Genomic DNA, 13,990 nt, shown 5'->3' on the forward strand with positions numbered 1-13,990 from the left:
TTAGTGAGTGAGCTGTGTAGGATTAAATTACCTTTGCATTTCTAGAAGTCCTTGAACATCCACCACCTCACTTCTGCCCTTCTTTCACTCCCCTCCTCTCTCATTTCTGATCCTTCTTGCACTCCTTTACTCTTTGTCTTCTTTTCATTTTCTCAATTTTTGCCTCTCTACCTTGATGCCTCTCTAAAAATATCCAGGGTGGGACAGCAGCATTAATATTCAGCAGTGCAGTACTGCTCTTCCCGTCCAATTGGGACCTACCTCATGAATTAATTTTCACTCTGGGTATGCGCAGAAAACTGACTGTTGCAGATCGGGCAGTGTGTGTAACAGGCGGCCAATCCGCACCACCAGTTATCCACCAATACTCAGTGAAAATTACCCCATAACTTTGCAGTCTGTAGCTAGCAACTTGAAGTTTGTACACACCAGGCAATCTGTTCCCTCTGCCCCCCAATCCTCCTGCACAAGCACCACATGCAGGCATCTTTCTTTCAGGCCTGGTTAATCTCTTTCTCTCTCTGGCTGAACCTTAGATATTCTCTCTTGTTCTCACTCTGTGGCTGGCCTCTTGTTAATTTCTCCCTTTCTGGCTGATCCTTTTGGTTAACCTTTCTTTCACTGGCTGATTGCTCTCGTCAATATCTCTCTCTGCTTCACCTTGATCTTTTTTGTCTCTGGTGACCACCCTCTCTCCGATAGCTCTGACTGGTTAGTGGCATTTCAATTTCTGCCTCAGCTGCAACCACCTAACTGAGTACAGGCTGGGAATGGAACCCAGGACCTCTGGGCTATATGGTTTAGTGCTTCATTGGATGCTGTATTATTAAGCTTTGGAGGAAGCTGGCAATCATTTAAATAGTGGGTTGTAAAAGAGTAATATGCTAGTCCTTAGTGACATCCAAAAAGAAACAAAAGCTTATGTTGACAGATGATAATCCCCTTCCGAAATGACCTTGCTTACACATAGCAGATAAGTAGGGACGTTGATCTTTGCCAAGTTCAAACCTGCCTTGCTAATGGAGATGACAGTTGATTGACACACCAAATCCACACAGTCCTGTTCAAAAAGCCAATACAATAAATTTAAATGTGGAGAAAGGTTCCTTTCTGTTTCTACAATTACAAGTCTCAGCTTGCGTTCTCAAATTGCACAGGGAATGCAATCAGACTGAAGCATAAACAAAAAATATGCACATTTTCAGTAACAAAAACAACTTGTATTTATATAGCGCCTTTAACATAATAAAACGTCTCAAGGCGCTTCACAGGAGTGTTATCAAACAAAATTTGACACTGAGCCACATAAGGATATATTAGGGCAGAAAGGAGGTAGGATTTAAGGAGCGTCTTAAAGGAAGAAAGTGAGGTAGAGACACGGAAAGATTTAGGGAGGGAATTCCAGAGCTTAGGGCCTTGGCAGCTGAAAGCACGGCCACCAATGGTGGAGCAATTAAAATCGGGGATGCTCAAGAGGCCGGAATTGGAGGAGTGCAGATATTTCGTAGAGTTCACAGAAATCACAGAAACCCCACAGTGCAGATAGAGGCCATTTCGGCCCATCGAGCCTGCACCGACACATATCCCACCCGATTTTGAAGACAAGGTTCAGAATTTTAATCCAGAGATGTTTCTTAACTGGGCGCCAACGTAGATCAGTGAGCACAGGGGTGATGGGCGAATGGGACTTGGTGCGAATAGGATACAGGCAGCAGAGATTTGGATGACTTCAAGTTTATGGAGGGTAATAAACTTTCCATTTTAATTGTGTAAAAATTCAAAAGACTTACATAAGAACATAAGAAATAGGCGCAGGAATAGGCCACTTGGCCCCTCAAGCCTGCGCCGCCATTCAATAAGATCATTGCTGATCTTGGGCTCAAAGCCACTTCCCTGCCAGCTCTCCATAACCTTTCACTCCCTTATCTTGCAAAAATTTGTCAACTCCACCTTAAATGTATTTAATGACCAAACCTCCACAGCTCTCTGGAGCAGAGAATTCCACAGATTTACGGCCCTCAAAGAAATTCCTCCTCATCTCAGTTCTAAAAGGGCGACCCTTTATTCTGAAACTATGCCCCCGAGTTCTAGATTTCCCCACGAGAGGAAACATCTGCTCTGCATCTACCTTGTCGAGCCCCCTCAGTATCTTATATGTTTCAATAAGATCACCTCTCATTCTTCTAAATTCCAATGAGTATAGGCCCAGCCTGCTCAACCTTTTCTTCATAAGTCAACTCCCTCATCTCAGGAATCAACTGAGTGAACTGTCTCTGAACTGCCTCTGAACTGCCTCCCATACATTTCAGTTGGAGCTATTTACTTTGATGAGTACTATAGATTTTAGAAAACTTAGTTGCATAGACTTAACAAAGTGCTAATTATAAACATCTGTAAATTGAATTTTTTAATGACTTAAAATATTAATAAGAAAAGAATCAGTTTGCATTTTCTCTTGTACTTTACCATTAGGGACTGATGCAACCTACTAGCATTTAAGGGCAAGAGAGATAAATTAGGAAATTATAGGCCCATGAGTCTAATGTCAGTTGTCAGGAACTTACTCGAATCAGTTATTAAGGACAGAGTGACTGAGCATTTGGACAAATATGAGCTGATCAGAGAGCCAGCATGGATTTATAAAGGGTAAATCAATGATACTCGGTGAATTTTTTGAGGAAGTAACTAACGTGGTAGATAAGGGAGTATTCTATGGATGTTATTTATATGGACTTCCAAAAGGCATTCAACAAGGTACCACATAAAAGATGGTTAACAAAAATGAGTGCATGGAATTGGAGGCAACCTATTGGCTTGAATAGGGAATTGGTTAGGAGGTAGAAGAAAGAGAGTAGGGATAATGGGTATATATTCAAATTGTGACTAGTGGTGTCCTTCAAGGATCTGTACTGGGGCCACAGCTTTTCACTATATTTATAAATGATTTGGATGAAAGAAGAGAGAGCCATATATCTAAGTTTGCTGATGACACTAAGTTAGGTGACACAGTAAATAGCGTAGATGTAGAGGAGAGCAGAAAGTTGCAAAGGGACATTGATAGATTAAGTGAGTGAGCAAAACTATGGCAGATGGAGTCCAATGTGAGATCATCCACTTTGGACCTAAGAAAGATAGATCAGAGTATTTTCTAAATGGTGACAAGCCAGGAACTGTGGACGAGCAGAGATATTTAAGGTTTCAAGTACTGAAATCAGGTACAATTAAAAAAAAAAAATTTTTTTATTTTTTTAAAAAGGCTAATAGAATGTTGGCTATCTCAAGAGGGCTGAAATTTAAAAGGGTAGAAGTTATGTTACAGCTGTACAGAACTCTGGTTAGACCCCATCTGGAGTACTGAATTCAGTTCTGGGCACTGCATCTGAGGAAGGATATATTGGCCTTGGAGTGGATGCAGCTCAGATTCACCAGAATGATACCGAGGGTAAAAGGGTTAAATTACGAGGACAAGTTTCATAAACTAGGCTTGTAGTCTCTTGAATATAGAAGATTAAGGGGTGATCTAATTGAAGTGTTTAAGATAGTGGAAAGGTGGCGGAGGAAGAACTATGCAAGCAAATATGTGAACTGAGTAAAAGATATAGTGTAGGAATGTCTAGTTCCTATCCAAAAGACTGAGGTCCACTCAGGCGATCAAATAAACGAGGTTTAATGAAAACTAACAGAGTTTAACGGATAACTACAGGAGAACATCGAATATAGGTCTAGTCAGTTCGGAGGCTCCACGAGGACTGCTTGGGCGGTCCCGTGGCTGACATCACGTTTTTCCCGCCGGTGGGGGATCACGTGATGAACGGCGTGACGTCATCGCGTTTACCCGCGCTATTAAAGTGATCGCGCTCTGTACATGTAAACAGTGAAAACAAAGATACAGACTCAGGCTGTAGCTAACATATTATTAAAGGGAATTATATACAATTGATCGGAGTCCCTTAGCGGCTCCGCCACATGCGCCCCCCCAGAATTGTCTTTAATAGCAAAAGTAAAACGGCGAGGAGGCCTGACAAGCCTGTCAGATCGACTTCTGTAGCCTTGAAGTGGTAGCTGATGGACGGCGGGCGATTGCATTTGATCTGGCACAGCGACTGTGGGCGGTCGGCCACGTTTCGGCGGTTGTGCGATCTCGACTGGGCGGTCAAGGTCCAAGTGAGCCGGCTTCAACCGGTCAACCGAAATGTGGTCCGGTTTACCTCCGACATCGACCGAAAAAGATTTGTCTCCCGGCTCTATCACGCGGAAAGGACCAGTGTAAGGGGGTTTGAGCGAGTCCCGACGAGCGTCGTGGCGGATAAACACGTAGTCGGCGTTCTTCAGCTCAGCTGGGACGTGGGAGCTCTGCAAGCCGTGATGTGACGTAGGCACTGGAGCGAAACTTCTGGCCGTCTCCTGATGGCTGATGAGCTGCTGGGATGCGGACCATGGCTCTGTTGGAGTCGGAAGGAAATCCCCTGGTACGCGTAGCGGCTGGCCATATACGAGCTCTGCCGTGGACGATTGAAGATCTTCTTTAGGCGCCATACGAAGACCCAAAAGGACCCATGGAAGCCTGTCCACCCAGCCCGCACCTTGAAGGCTGGCTCGCAGTGCTGCCTTGAGCGACCTGTGGAAGCGTTCGCACAGGCCGTTCGCCTGTGGATGGTAGGCAGTGGTGCGATGTAGCTTGACGCCGAGCCCGAGCCACAGCGTTCCAGAACTCCGAAGAAAACTGCGGCCCACGATCAGACGAGATGTCCGCCGGTACCCTGAAACGGGTGACCCAAGAGGAGATGAATGCCCTGGCGACGTCTGCGGAAGTGGTGGATGACAAAAGGAACCGCCTCCGGCCATCGAGTGGTGCGGTCCACCATTGTAAGAAGATGAGTAAACCCGTGCGAAAGCGGAAGTGGCCCCACCAGGTCCACATGCACATGATCAAACCTACATTCCTGAACAGCGAAAGTGGCCAATGAAGCCTTGACGTGACACTGCACCTTGGCCTTTTGGCAGACCACGCAGGTGTTGGCCCAGTCGCGGACATCCATGTGCATGCCCCGCCACACGAATTTGGACGACATCAGCCGTTGCGAGGCCTTCATGCCAGGGTGCGACAACCCGTGTATGGTGTCAAAAACTTTTCGGCGCCAGGCAACCGGGACGATAGGGCGAGGATCTCCTACGGAGATGTCGCAGAGTAGCGTAGTGCCCGCGGCATGGAATTTGACGTCGGCCGCTTGGAGGCCAGAGGGGTTGGTTCTGTAAGATTGGACTTCCGGATCCGAGGCTTGATCCGCAGCCATGAGGGCATAGTCGATGCCGAGCTGGACTGCATGAACGGTTGCGCAGGAGAGGCAATCCGCCACCAGGTTGTCCTTACCGGACATATGCTGAATGTCAGTGGTGAATTCTGAGATAAACGTCAACTGACGTTGTTGCCGAGCTGACCACGGTTCGGCGGTCTTGGCCATAGCGAACGTTAGTGGCTTATGGCCTACAAAAGCCGTGAACGGACGCCCCTGTAGCAAGAACCGGAAATGGCAGATGGCCAGAAAAAGGGCCAGCAACTCCCAGTCGAACGTGCTGTACTTCCGTTCGTTTCGCCGTAGTTGACAGCTGAAAAACGCCAGCGGTTGCCACGTCCCATGCACCCACTGTTCCTGCACTGCGCCGATGGCGTAGTCTGACGCGTCGGTGGTAAGGGCGATGGTGGCACCTGGCAGCGGGTGCGCCAGCATGGTTGCGTTGGCTAAAGCGCCTTTTGTGTCGACGAACGCCCGGTCCATGTCGCCTGTCCAGCTAATCGGATCCTTGCCAGACTTGCCCTTGAGGGCCTCGTACAGGGGCTGCATGAGCAGAGCTGCATTAGGGACGAACCAGTGATAAAAATTTACCATCCAGAGGAACTCCTGCAGGGCCTTGATGGTCTGCGGGCGCGGGAACGAAGTAGCTGCCTCCACCTTCGTTTGCAGGGGAATGGCGCCGTCCGATGTGATGCGGTGGCCTAAGAAATCAATCTTCTGCAGGCCGAACTGGCACTTGGCCGAGTTGATGATCAAGCCGTGTTGACTGAGGCGTCTAAAGAGGGTGCGCAAATGGCAGATGTGCTCCTCTTTATTAGGGCTGGCGATGAGGATGTCATCGAGGTAGACGAATAGAAACTTGAGGTCCCGAAGCACGGAGTCCATCAAGCGCTGGAAAGCCTGTGCAGCGTTCTTCAATCCAAACGGCATCCGCAGAAATTCAAACAGGCCGAATGGGGTGATGACTGCAGTTTTCGGGACGTCTTGTGGGTGTACGGGGACCTGGTGGTAGCCACGGACAAGGTCGACTTTTGAAAAAATGGTATTTCCCGCCAAATGGGCAGAGAAATCCTGAATATGAGGGATCGGGTACCGATCAGGAGTAGTGGCGTCGTTCAGGCGTTGGTAGTCGCCGCAAGGCCGCCATCAGGTTTCGGAACAATGTGGAGAGGCGAAGACCAGGGACTATTCGACCGGCGAATAATCCCTAGCCGCTCCATCGTGTCGAACTCCGCTTTCGCAGCCGCGAGCTTGCCAGGTTCGAGGCGCCGGGCCCGTGCGTAGACCAGGGAGCCAGTAGTGGTGATGTGATGTTCGACACCATGTTTCGTGGCCGTGGAAGAGAAGGTGGGTCTGGTCAGGTCTGGGAAATTTCCGAGGAGGCGAGTGAAGTCATCCGGAGGTGGGAACGCACAGGAGACCGTGCGCGCCACGGGGTTACCGCGGTGGCACGGGATGGAGTGAAAAGTGGCCGCATTGATCAACCGGCGGTGCCGTACATCCACCAGGAGGCCGTTGGCGCACAAAAAATCCGCCCCGAGGATGGCTTGAGAGACTTTGGCCGTGATGAAATCCCAGTAAAACCGCTGGCCGCCGAAGCACACCTGGACCCGCCATCTTCCGAAGGTCCGAATGGCCCTGACATTAGCCGCCTCGAGGGAGGGGCTGTGCCCCCCCGGCTTGTAGATCAAGATTTGATGCGGGTAGGATGCTACACTGCGCCCCGGTGTCGCAGAGGAAACGTCGACCAGATAGGGAGTCGTTGATGAAGAGGAGTTTTCCCGAATTACCGATTGCCATCACAGCCGCGGGGCGCTCGTTATAACCGGTCCTCTTTCGACAGGGTGGCTGTAGTTTTTTTTAATTTTTTATTTATTTATTTATTTTTTTGAGCAAAAAGCTGCAGGGAGGGCGGCAGCATCTAGCTTTCGCGCCAAAACGGGCATGGTAGAAGCACAACCCCGCAGGTTATGGGGCTGGAGCAGCGTCTGTGGGGGATGGGCGCCTCGTGGCAGCGCAGTACTGCTGTGTCACCGCGAAGATCTTGTCCGCTTCGGCAGCCAGCTCTGCGCAGTCTGTGACTTCCGACCTGGCTAGGGCAGCCTGAACTTGCTCCGGTAGCTGGCTGAGGGATAGCTCCCTGAAGAGGAAGCATTCCGGTTCGGAGCCCAGGAGCGTGAGCATTTGGCTCATGAGCTCGGACGGCTTGGAGTCCCCGAGGCCAGGCGGGCGCGCTCCGACTTCGTGAGCCTTTAGACCTGTAACAACCACGCCTTTATCGTGTCATACTTGCGATCTTCTGGTGGATTACCAAGCAGGCTGACGATCCGCGAGGCTGTGGCGCTGTCAAGGGCGGAGACCACGTGATAGTAACGGGTCTGATCCGCAACGATGTTCCTGATTGCGAACTGGGCTTCAGCCTGGATGAACCACGCGGCTGGCTGTTGCTCCCAGAACTGTGGCAGCTTCAAAGCAACGGCGTTCGATTCCATGTTCAGTAACTTCTGCGAAATCTGTTCGCAAAAATCGGGGTCACCAATGTAGGAATGTCTAGTTCCTATCCAAAAGACTGAGGTCCACTCAGGCGATCAAATAAACAAGGTTTAATGAAAACTAACAGTTTAACGGATAACTACAGGAGAACATCGAATATAGGTCTAGTCAGTTCGGAGGCTCCACGAGGACTGCTTGGGCGGTCCCGTGGCTGACGTCATCACGTTTTTCCCGCCGGTGGGGGATCACGTGATGAACGGCGTGACGTCATCGCGTTTACCCGCGCTATTAAAGCGATCGCGCTCTGTACATGTAAACAGTGAAAACAAAGATACAGACTCAGGCTGTAGCTAACATATTATTAAAGGGAATTATATACAATTGATCGGAGTCCCTTAGTGGCTCCGCCACAATAGAATAATAATGGGAGATGATAACTACCCCCAAATAAACTGGTAAGAGGTAGCGAAAGGAGTACAGGTAATGGAGTTTTTACAATGTGTGCAGGACTTCTTTCTTACCCAGTATCTAAAAAGCCCAACAAAAGAGGGGGCACTGCTGGATCTAGTAATGGGAAATGAACCAGAACAGATAAGAGAAGTAAGCATAGGGGGTCTAGGCAACAGCGATCACAACATAATAAGGTTTAAGATAAAGATCGAGAAGGTCATAAAACAAAGACAAAAGTTATAAATTGGAAAAAAGCTGATTTTAAGGGGGTGAGAATGGAACTAGTGAAAATAAACTGGAAAAACCTACTGACAAAAAAAAAGAGCAGTGGGAAACATTTAAAACAGTGATCAAGAAAGTCCAGGAGAAATATATCCCACTTAAAAGCAAGAACAGACCAGCCAGTAATGACAAACCATGGATGAATAAAGAAATTAGGGCAAAATTAAAAAGAAAGAAAAAGGCAGACACTAAGGGTGGAATCTTACCTTCCAGGCGGGACTGCTGGTTTTCGGGTTCCAGTCCCGCCCCCAGCGTCGTCTGACAAACAGATGCTATTTTGCCCTGATTGGCCTGGTTAAGCCCGCCCTGCGGGCTTGCCGGCCAATTAAGGAAAAGCCGGTGTCAGATGACGTCAGTTGATGACGCTTCATCTGCCGGTTTTCTTAAAGGCACATGCACCACACTTGTTTGACAGATGATTTGACAGTGTTTGACAGCATTGAGGTGCTGTCAAACACTGACAATCACTGTCCAAAGGTGAGCCCTTGCATCCAGGCTCTCCAATTACTCTCTCCTTAGGATAAAACAGATGGCAGCTGCAGCTGAGATTGCAGAAGCCATCTGTCACTTCTCCTGATGAGATGAGGTTACACAAACACTTCACAGCTCGTCACCTGCAGAAACATCTAAACACATTAAAAATGACTTTCACAAAAAGTCCTTACCTCTGGTACTAACCAGTGTCCCATTGCATCCTTAAACACCACTTCTGCAGCAGTCATCCAAACACCAACATAACAACAGACCCACAGAACGCCTCACTTACCCTGGCGGGATTCCCCAACGTCGGGAAGCCCGCAGCAGCAGTCAAAATATAGGAAAAAGCCTCTTAACTGCCTGTTAACAGGCAGTTAAGTGGCTATAATCCTCTTCCCGCCACTAGGAGTCAGAGCCCTGCGCTAATCGGGGACCCGACTCCCGGGAAGATTGGTTGGAGGCGGGTTGGGAGTGGGTTTGAGGCTTGCTCCCATTTTTTGGTATTTTCCCAGCAGTGCCGCCTCCAAACCTGCCTCCTCAGGGCTGGTAAAATCCAGCCCCAAGTGCATAGACAACAAAGGAGAGGATGGCAAAATGGAAGACGAGAAGTTTAGAAAAGCAGTCAAAAAACAATTAGGAAGCCAAAGAGAAACTACAAAATTAAATCAACAAGGAATATAAAAAGAAATAGTGAAGTATTCTACAGACACAGAAATGACAAAAGAAAAATCTGGATAGGGATAGGGCCACTAAGAGATACATGATAAACTCACAGGTAATGACAGTGAAGGGGCAGAAACATTAAATAATTACTTTGCTTCAGGGGAGATGAACATGGTGGGCATGGCATTAGAAGTGATCAAAAAAGATATAAAGACATTTAAGATGGAAAGGGGGAGATAATTGATAAACTAAATCAAACTTAAGAGGATAAAACCCCTGTTCTGGGTGAATTGCCTCCACACATGCTAGAAGAAGTTAGAGAAGAGATAGCAGAGGGACTATTACATATATAGAAAAATTAATCAGAAAAGGGAATAGTGCCTGAGGACTGGCAGACAGCTAATGTGATTCCTGTATTTAAAAAGGGAGATAGAACAAGTCCAGGAAACTATAGGTTAATTAGCAGAGCGTCGGTGGTAGGAAAGAGAATAGGATCCTTAGTCAAAGATATAATAGAAAAACATCTAGAAACTAAAAATATAATAAAAAAGTCAGCACTGATTTCAAAAGGGAAGGTCATGCTTGACCGACCTTATTGAATTCTTTGAAGAAGTAACTGAGAGTATACAAGGGTAACGCAGTAGACATAATGGGGGAAAAATTCAGTTGGTTGCGCCACCCGTTAGCGCCTTAAGAGGGCGCTAAGTGGGGCACAAACCAACTAGCGCCCAGGCGTGGCATTGCCCACGCCTCCCACCAAATTCAGCGGGAGGTTAGTGGTGGCGCTGACCGGTAGCACTGCGCCGCTGGCGATGACGTCATTGGTGTGCGCAGCGTCCCGCTCACGCCCCGGCCGCGATCTTCGGGAGCGCCACCTGATTTACCGCCGGACGCTATGTCCGACAGGGTCAGGGTGACGTACCTGCGGCCGGGAAGGCGCAATTTAAAGGCGAGGTGCGGGGTGGCCATTTTTGTTGCTGGCCGCCTGCCAGCACCTGCCTGCGCTCCCATCCCTGGCCTCCTGAACCCCCGCGCCCCCCCGCAGAGTGCCAGCTGCGCTCCAAGAGCCCAGCACTTCTCTTGGGTGCCGGGCTCTTTTGCCGGCACTCCCGATCCCCGGGGGCCCAGCTGGGCCCCAGGTCGTGCTACACAAGGCCCCTCTCCTTTAAGAAGGGGAGGAAGGCCTGCAATACCGCAGCGCGACCTGCCGCAGTGTGTGGCGCTGCGGCACGTAGCGCCACGATATTCACTCGCAGCGCCCCAAGAGGGAGGCGGGGCGCTTCCAGTAGCGCCCCGCTTCCCTCTTGGGGTGCAACCACTCAATTTCCGGCGCGGGGGCGCTAATTTTTCCGGGGTGCAAAGTTAGCGTCTCAATTGGGGCGCTACTCAATTTTCAGCCCAATATATTTGAATTTTCAAAAGGCCTTTGATAAGTAGTTGACTCATGTCAGAATACGTGGCGTGAGAGGACAATTAGCAGAATGGCTAACAAGCTGGTTACAAAACAGAAAACCCCTGTTCCGGGTGAATGGGGTTAAAGGTAGCTACTCAGGCTGGCAAAAGGTGGGAAGTGGTGTTCCACAAGGATCAGTGATCGGTGCTGGGAACACTTTTGTTCACGATTTACATAAACGATGTGGAGTCGGGAAACAGAAGTACAATTTCAAAATTTGTGGGTGACACCAAATTGGGGGTATAGTTAACACAGATGAGGACTGCGACAAAATACAGGAAGATATTAATAAACTTGCAGAATGGCCATGTAATTTGCAAATGAACTTCAATATAGAAAAGTGCGAGGTGGTACATTTTGGTAGGAGGAATAAGGAGGCCACATACTCCTTGGAAAATAAGTGTCTAAATGAGGCAGTGAAGCAGAGGGATCTGGGGGTACAAATACACAAATCACTAAAAGTAGTGACGCAGGTTAATAAGGCCATTAGAAAAAGCAAACAAAACACTAGGGTTCATTTCTAGAGGGATAAAATTGAAAAGCAGAGAAGTTATGTTAAATATGTATAGAACTTTAGTTAGGCCACACTTAAGAGTACTGTGAACAGTTCTGGTCTCCATATTATAAAAAGGATACAGAGGCATTGGAGAAGGTGCAAAAAAGATTTACTAGGACGATTCCAGAAATGAGGTGTTATACCTGTCAGGAAAGATTGAACAGGCTGGGGCTGTTTTTTCTAGAAAAAAGACTGAGGGGTAACTGAGGTCTTTAAGATTCTGAAAGGGTTTGGCAGGGTAGACATAGAGAAGATGTTTCCACTTGCAGGAGAGACTAGAACTAGGGGCCGTAAATATAAAATAGTCACTAATAAATCCAACAGCGAATTCAGAAGAAAGTTCTTTACCCAGAGTGGTTAGAATGTGGAACTACTACCACAAGGAGTAGTTGAGGCAACTAGCATAGATGCAATTAAGGGGAAGCTAGGCAAACACATGAGGGAGAAAGGAATAGAAGGATATCTTGATGGGAGTTAGATGAAGAAGGGTGGGAGGAGAGTCGTGTGGAGCATTAACACCTGCATGGACCTGTTGGGCCGAATAGCCTGTTTCTGTGCTGTAAATACGATGTAATGCTATGCGAGATGATTAAAGAATTTGATAGTGTAGATAGAGAGAAGCCATTTCAACTGGTAGGAGAGTCCAGAACAAGGGGGCATAGCCTTAAAATTAGAGCTAGGTCATTCAGGAATGATGTCAGAAAGCACTTCTTCACACAAAGGGAAATCTGGAACTCTCTTCGCCAAAAAGCTATTGAGGCTAGGTCAACTGAAGATTTCAAAACTGAGATTGATAGATTTTTGTTAGACAAGGGTATTAATAAGGGTTACGAAATCAAGGCGGGTAGATGGAGTTAAGCTACAGATCAGTCATGATCTAATTTAGTGGCAGTACAGGCTCGAGGGGCTGAATGGCTTACTCCTTGTTCCTATAGGAGTTTCTCTGCAGTACAGGTGGAGGTATGGAGATGTGCACTAAAATAGCACCAATGGTAGGAGGATGTAATTACAGTGTGACAGGTTTATACAGGCAGTTTTCATTATAAATGCGAGAAGAGGAGTATGGTTTTTGGAGAGTGTAGTAAAAAAATTATTTAATGAATAAAGTTTTGCATAAAAAGGAAAAATAAATTGGCTCCGGACCAGCTGAAGTCAAAATGACTGCTGAGTCACGTCTTATGACTGATACAATAGAAGGACTGATCACCATAGAAATCTGCATAACTGAACCACAAAGACAAAGGATAAAGGGAATGTCAATCAATTCCTGAGCTGTATTCAAAGAAGCCTATCGGTGGCAAACAACTGCCCCAAAAGTGTGATCCCAATCAAGCTCTCCCTCTCTGACTGCTGCTTCTTCCAGCCTACCTCCTTCCATGACTGTCCTGATCCCAAGAAACGAACATCTGCTACTGTACTACCCCGCTGGCATCGAGACAACAACAAGGCCTCAACAGACATCAAAGCCTGAGCAAACCCTAAGTATACTTAAAACTTTGTTATGGAGTTTGTATGGTATATGCCCTTTTTCTCTACTAAGGGTATTCATTTTGAAATCAGGAAGTTTTCCTTATCATTAAAGCAATTCTAAAATATCTTGAAGCTCCTTAACTCCTAACTGAGTATGGACTGTAGATATTGTTTGATCCTAGGTTTGTGTTTTCCTGATATGTAATAAATTGTCTTTTTATAAAGCCATGATTTATGCCTGGAGCTTATTAGGACAAAGGGCCCAATAAATTAAATATAACATTTTGATCATGTAGGGATAAAAAAGGTATTTTCCCAAATCAAGTGAAGAATAAAATTATATTGTGCCTTTTTTCCCTACAAGGGAAGTGCATGCAGGCACAAGGTTTTTAATATATTATAGATAGGATAAATGTAAAAGATTTTTTCATAAAATAGACAAGCAACTAGTCATCATACCAATAAATAAAGAGAAAAAGATAAACTTCAAATTTGTAAGTCAAAAATACAATAGAAATAGTATAACCTTCCATTGCATATTTCATGTCCTGGGCAAAAAGGTTCCACATCACTTCTGCACTTATCTTTCCCACATTCAGTTCCTGTGGAAACCTAAAAGAAAAAATAGAATGCATGTCAGAATGAAACAATAAAAGGACAAAGTGACATGAATCTTGTCATTCATGTGGAAATGACTTATGAAATGATACTGGAGGCCTGCTGGTGGCGCTGTCCAGGAAGAGTATAAATACTCGGGCATGGGCCCAGCTTGCTCAGGACATTCTTTAACAGGAACTAGTGAAGGACACAACTAGATCTCCATGTTGAAAAACAGTTGATTAAAGCCTTGTT

General features: G+C 46.9%; 1 protein-coding gene across 1 annotated transcript in view; it reads right to left on the reverse strand.

The window, feature by feature from the left end:
* LOC147108174 (protein unc-13 homolog A-like) overlaps positions 1-13,990 on the reverse strand; it is a 470,724-nt gene that overhangs the window by 97,579 nt on the left and 359,155 nt on the right. Inside the window, exon 26 of the mRNA XM_086004706.1 lies at positions 13,665-13,750. Within this exon, the coding sequence (XP_085860832.1) occupies positions 13,665-13,750 (86 nt within the window). The remainder of the gene's footprint in view (positions 1-13,664; positions 13,751-13,990) is intronic.

The sequence above is a fragment of the Somniosus microcephalus genome, chromosome 13 (genome assembly GCF_052327205.1).
Source record: "Somniosus microcephalus isolate GS21.2 chromosome 13, FLI_Smic_1.0, whole genome shotgun sequence".
Lineage (NCBI taxonomy): Eukaryota > Metazoa > Chordata > Chondrichthyes > Squaliformes > Somniosidae > Somniosus > Somniosus microcephalus.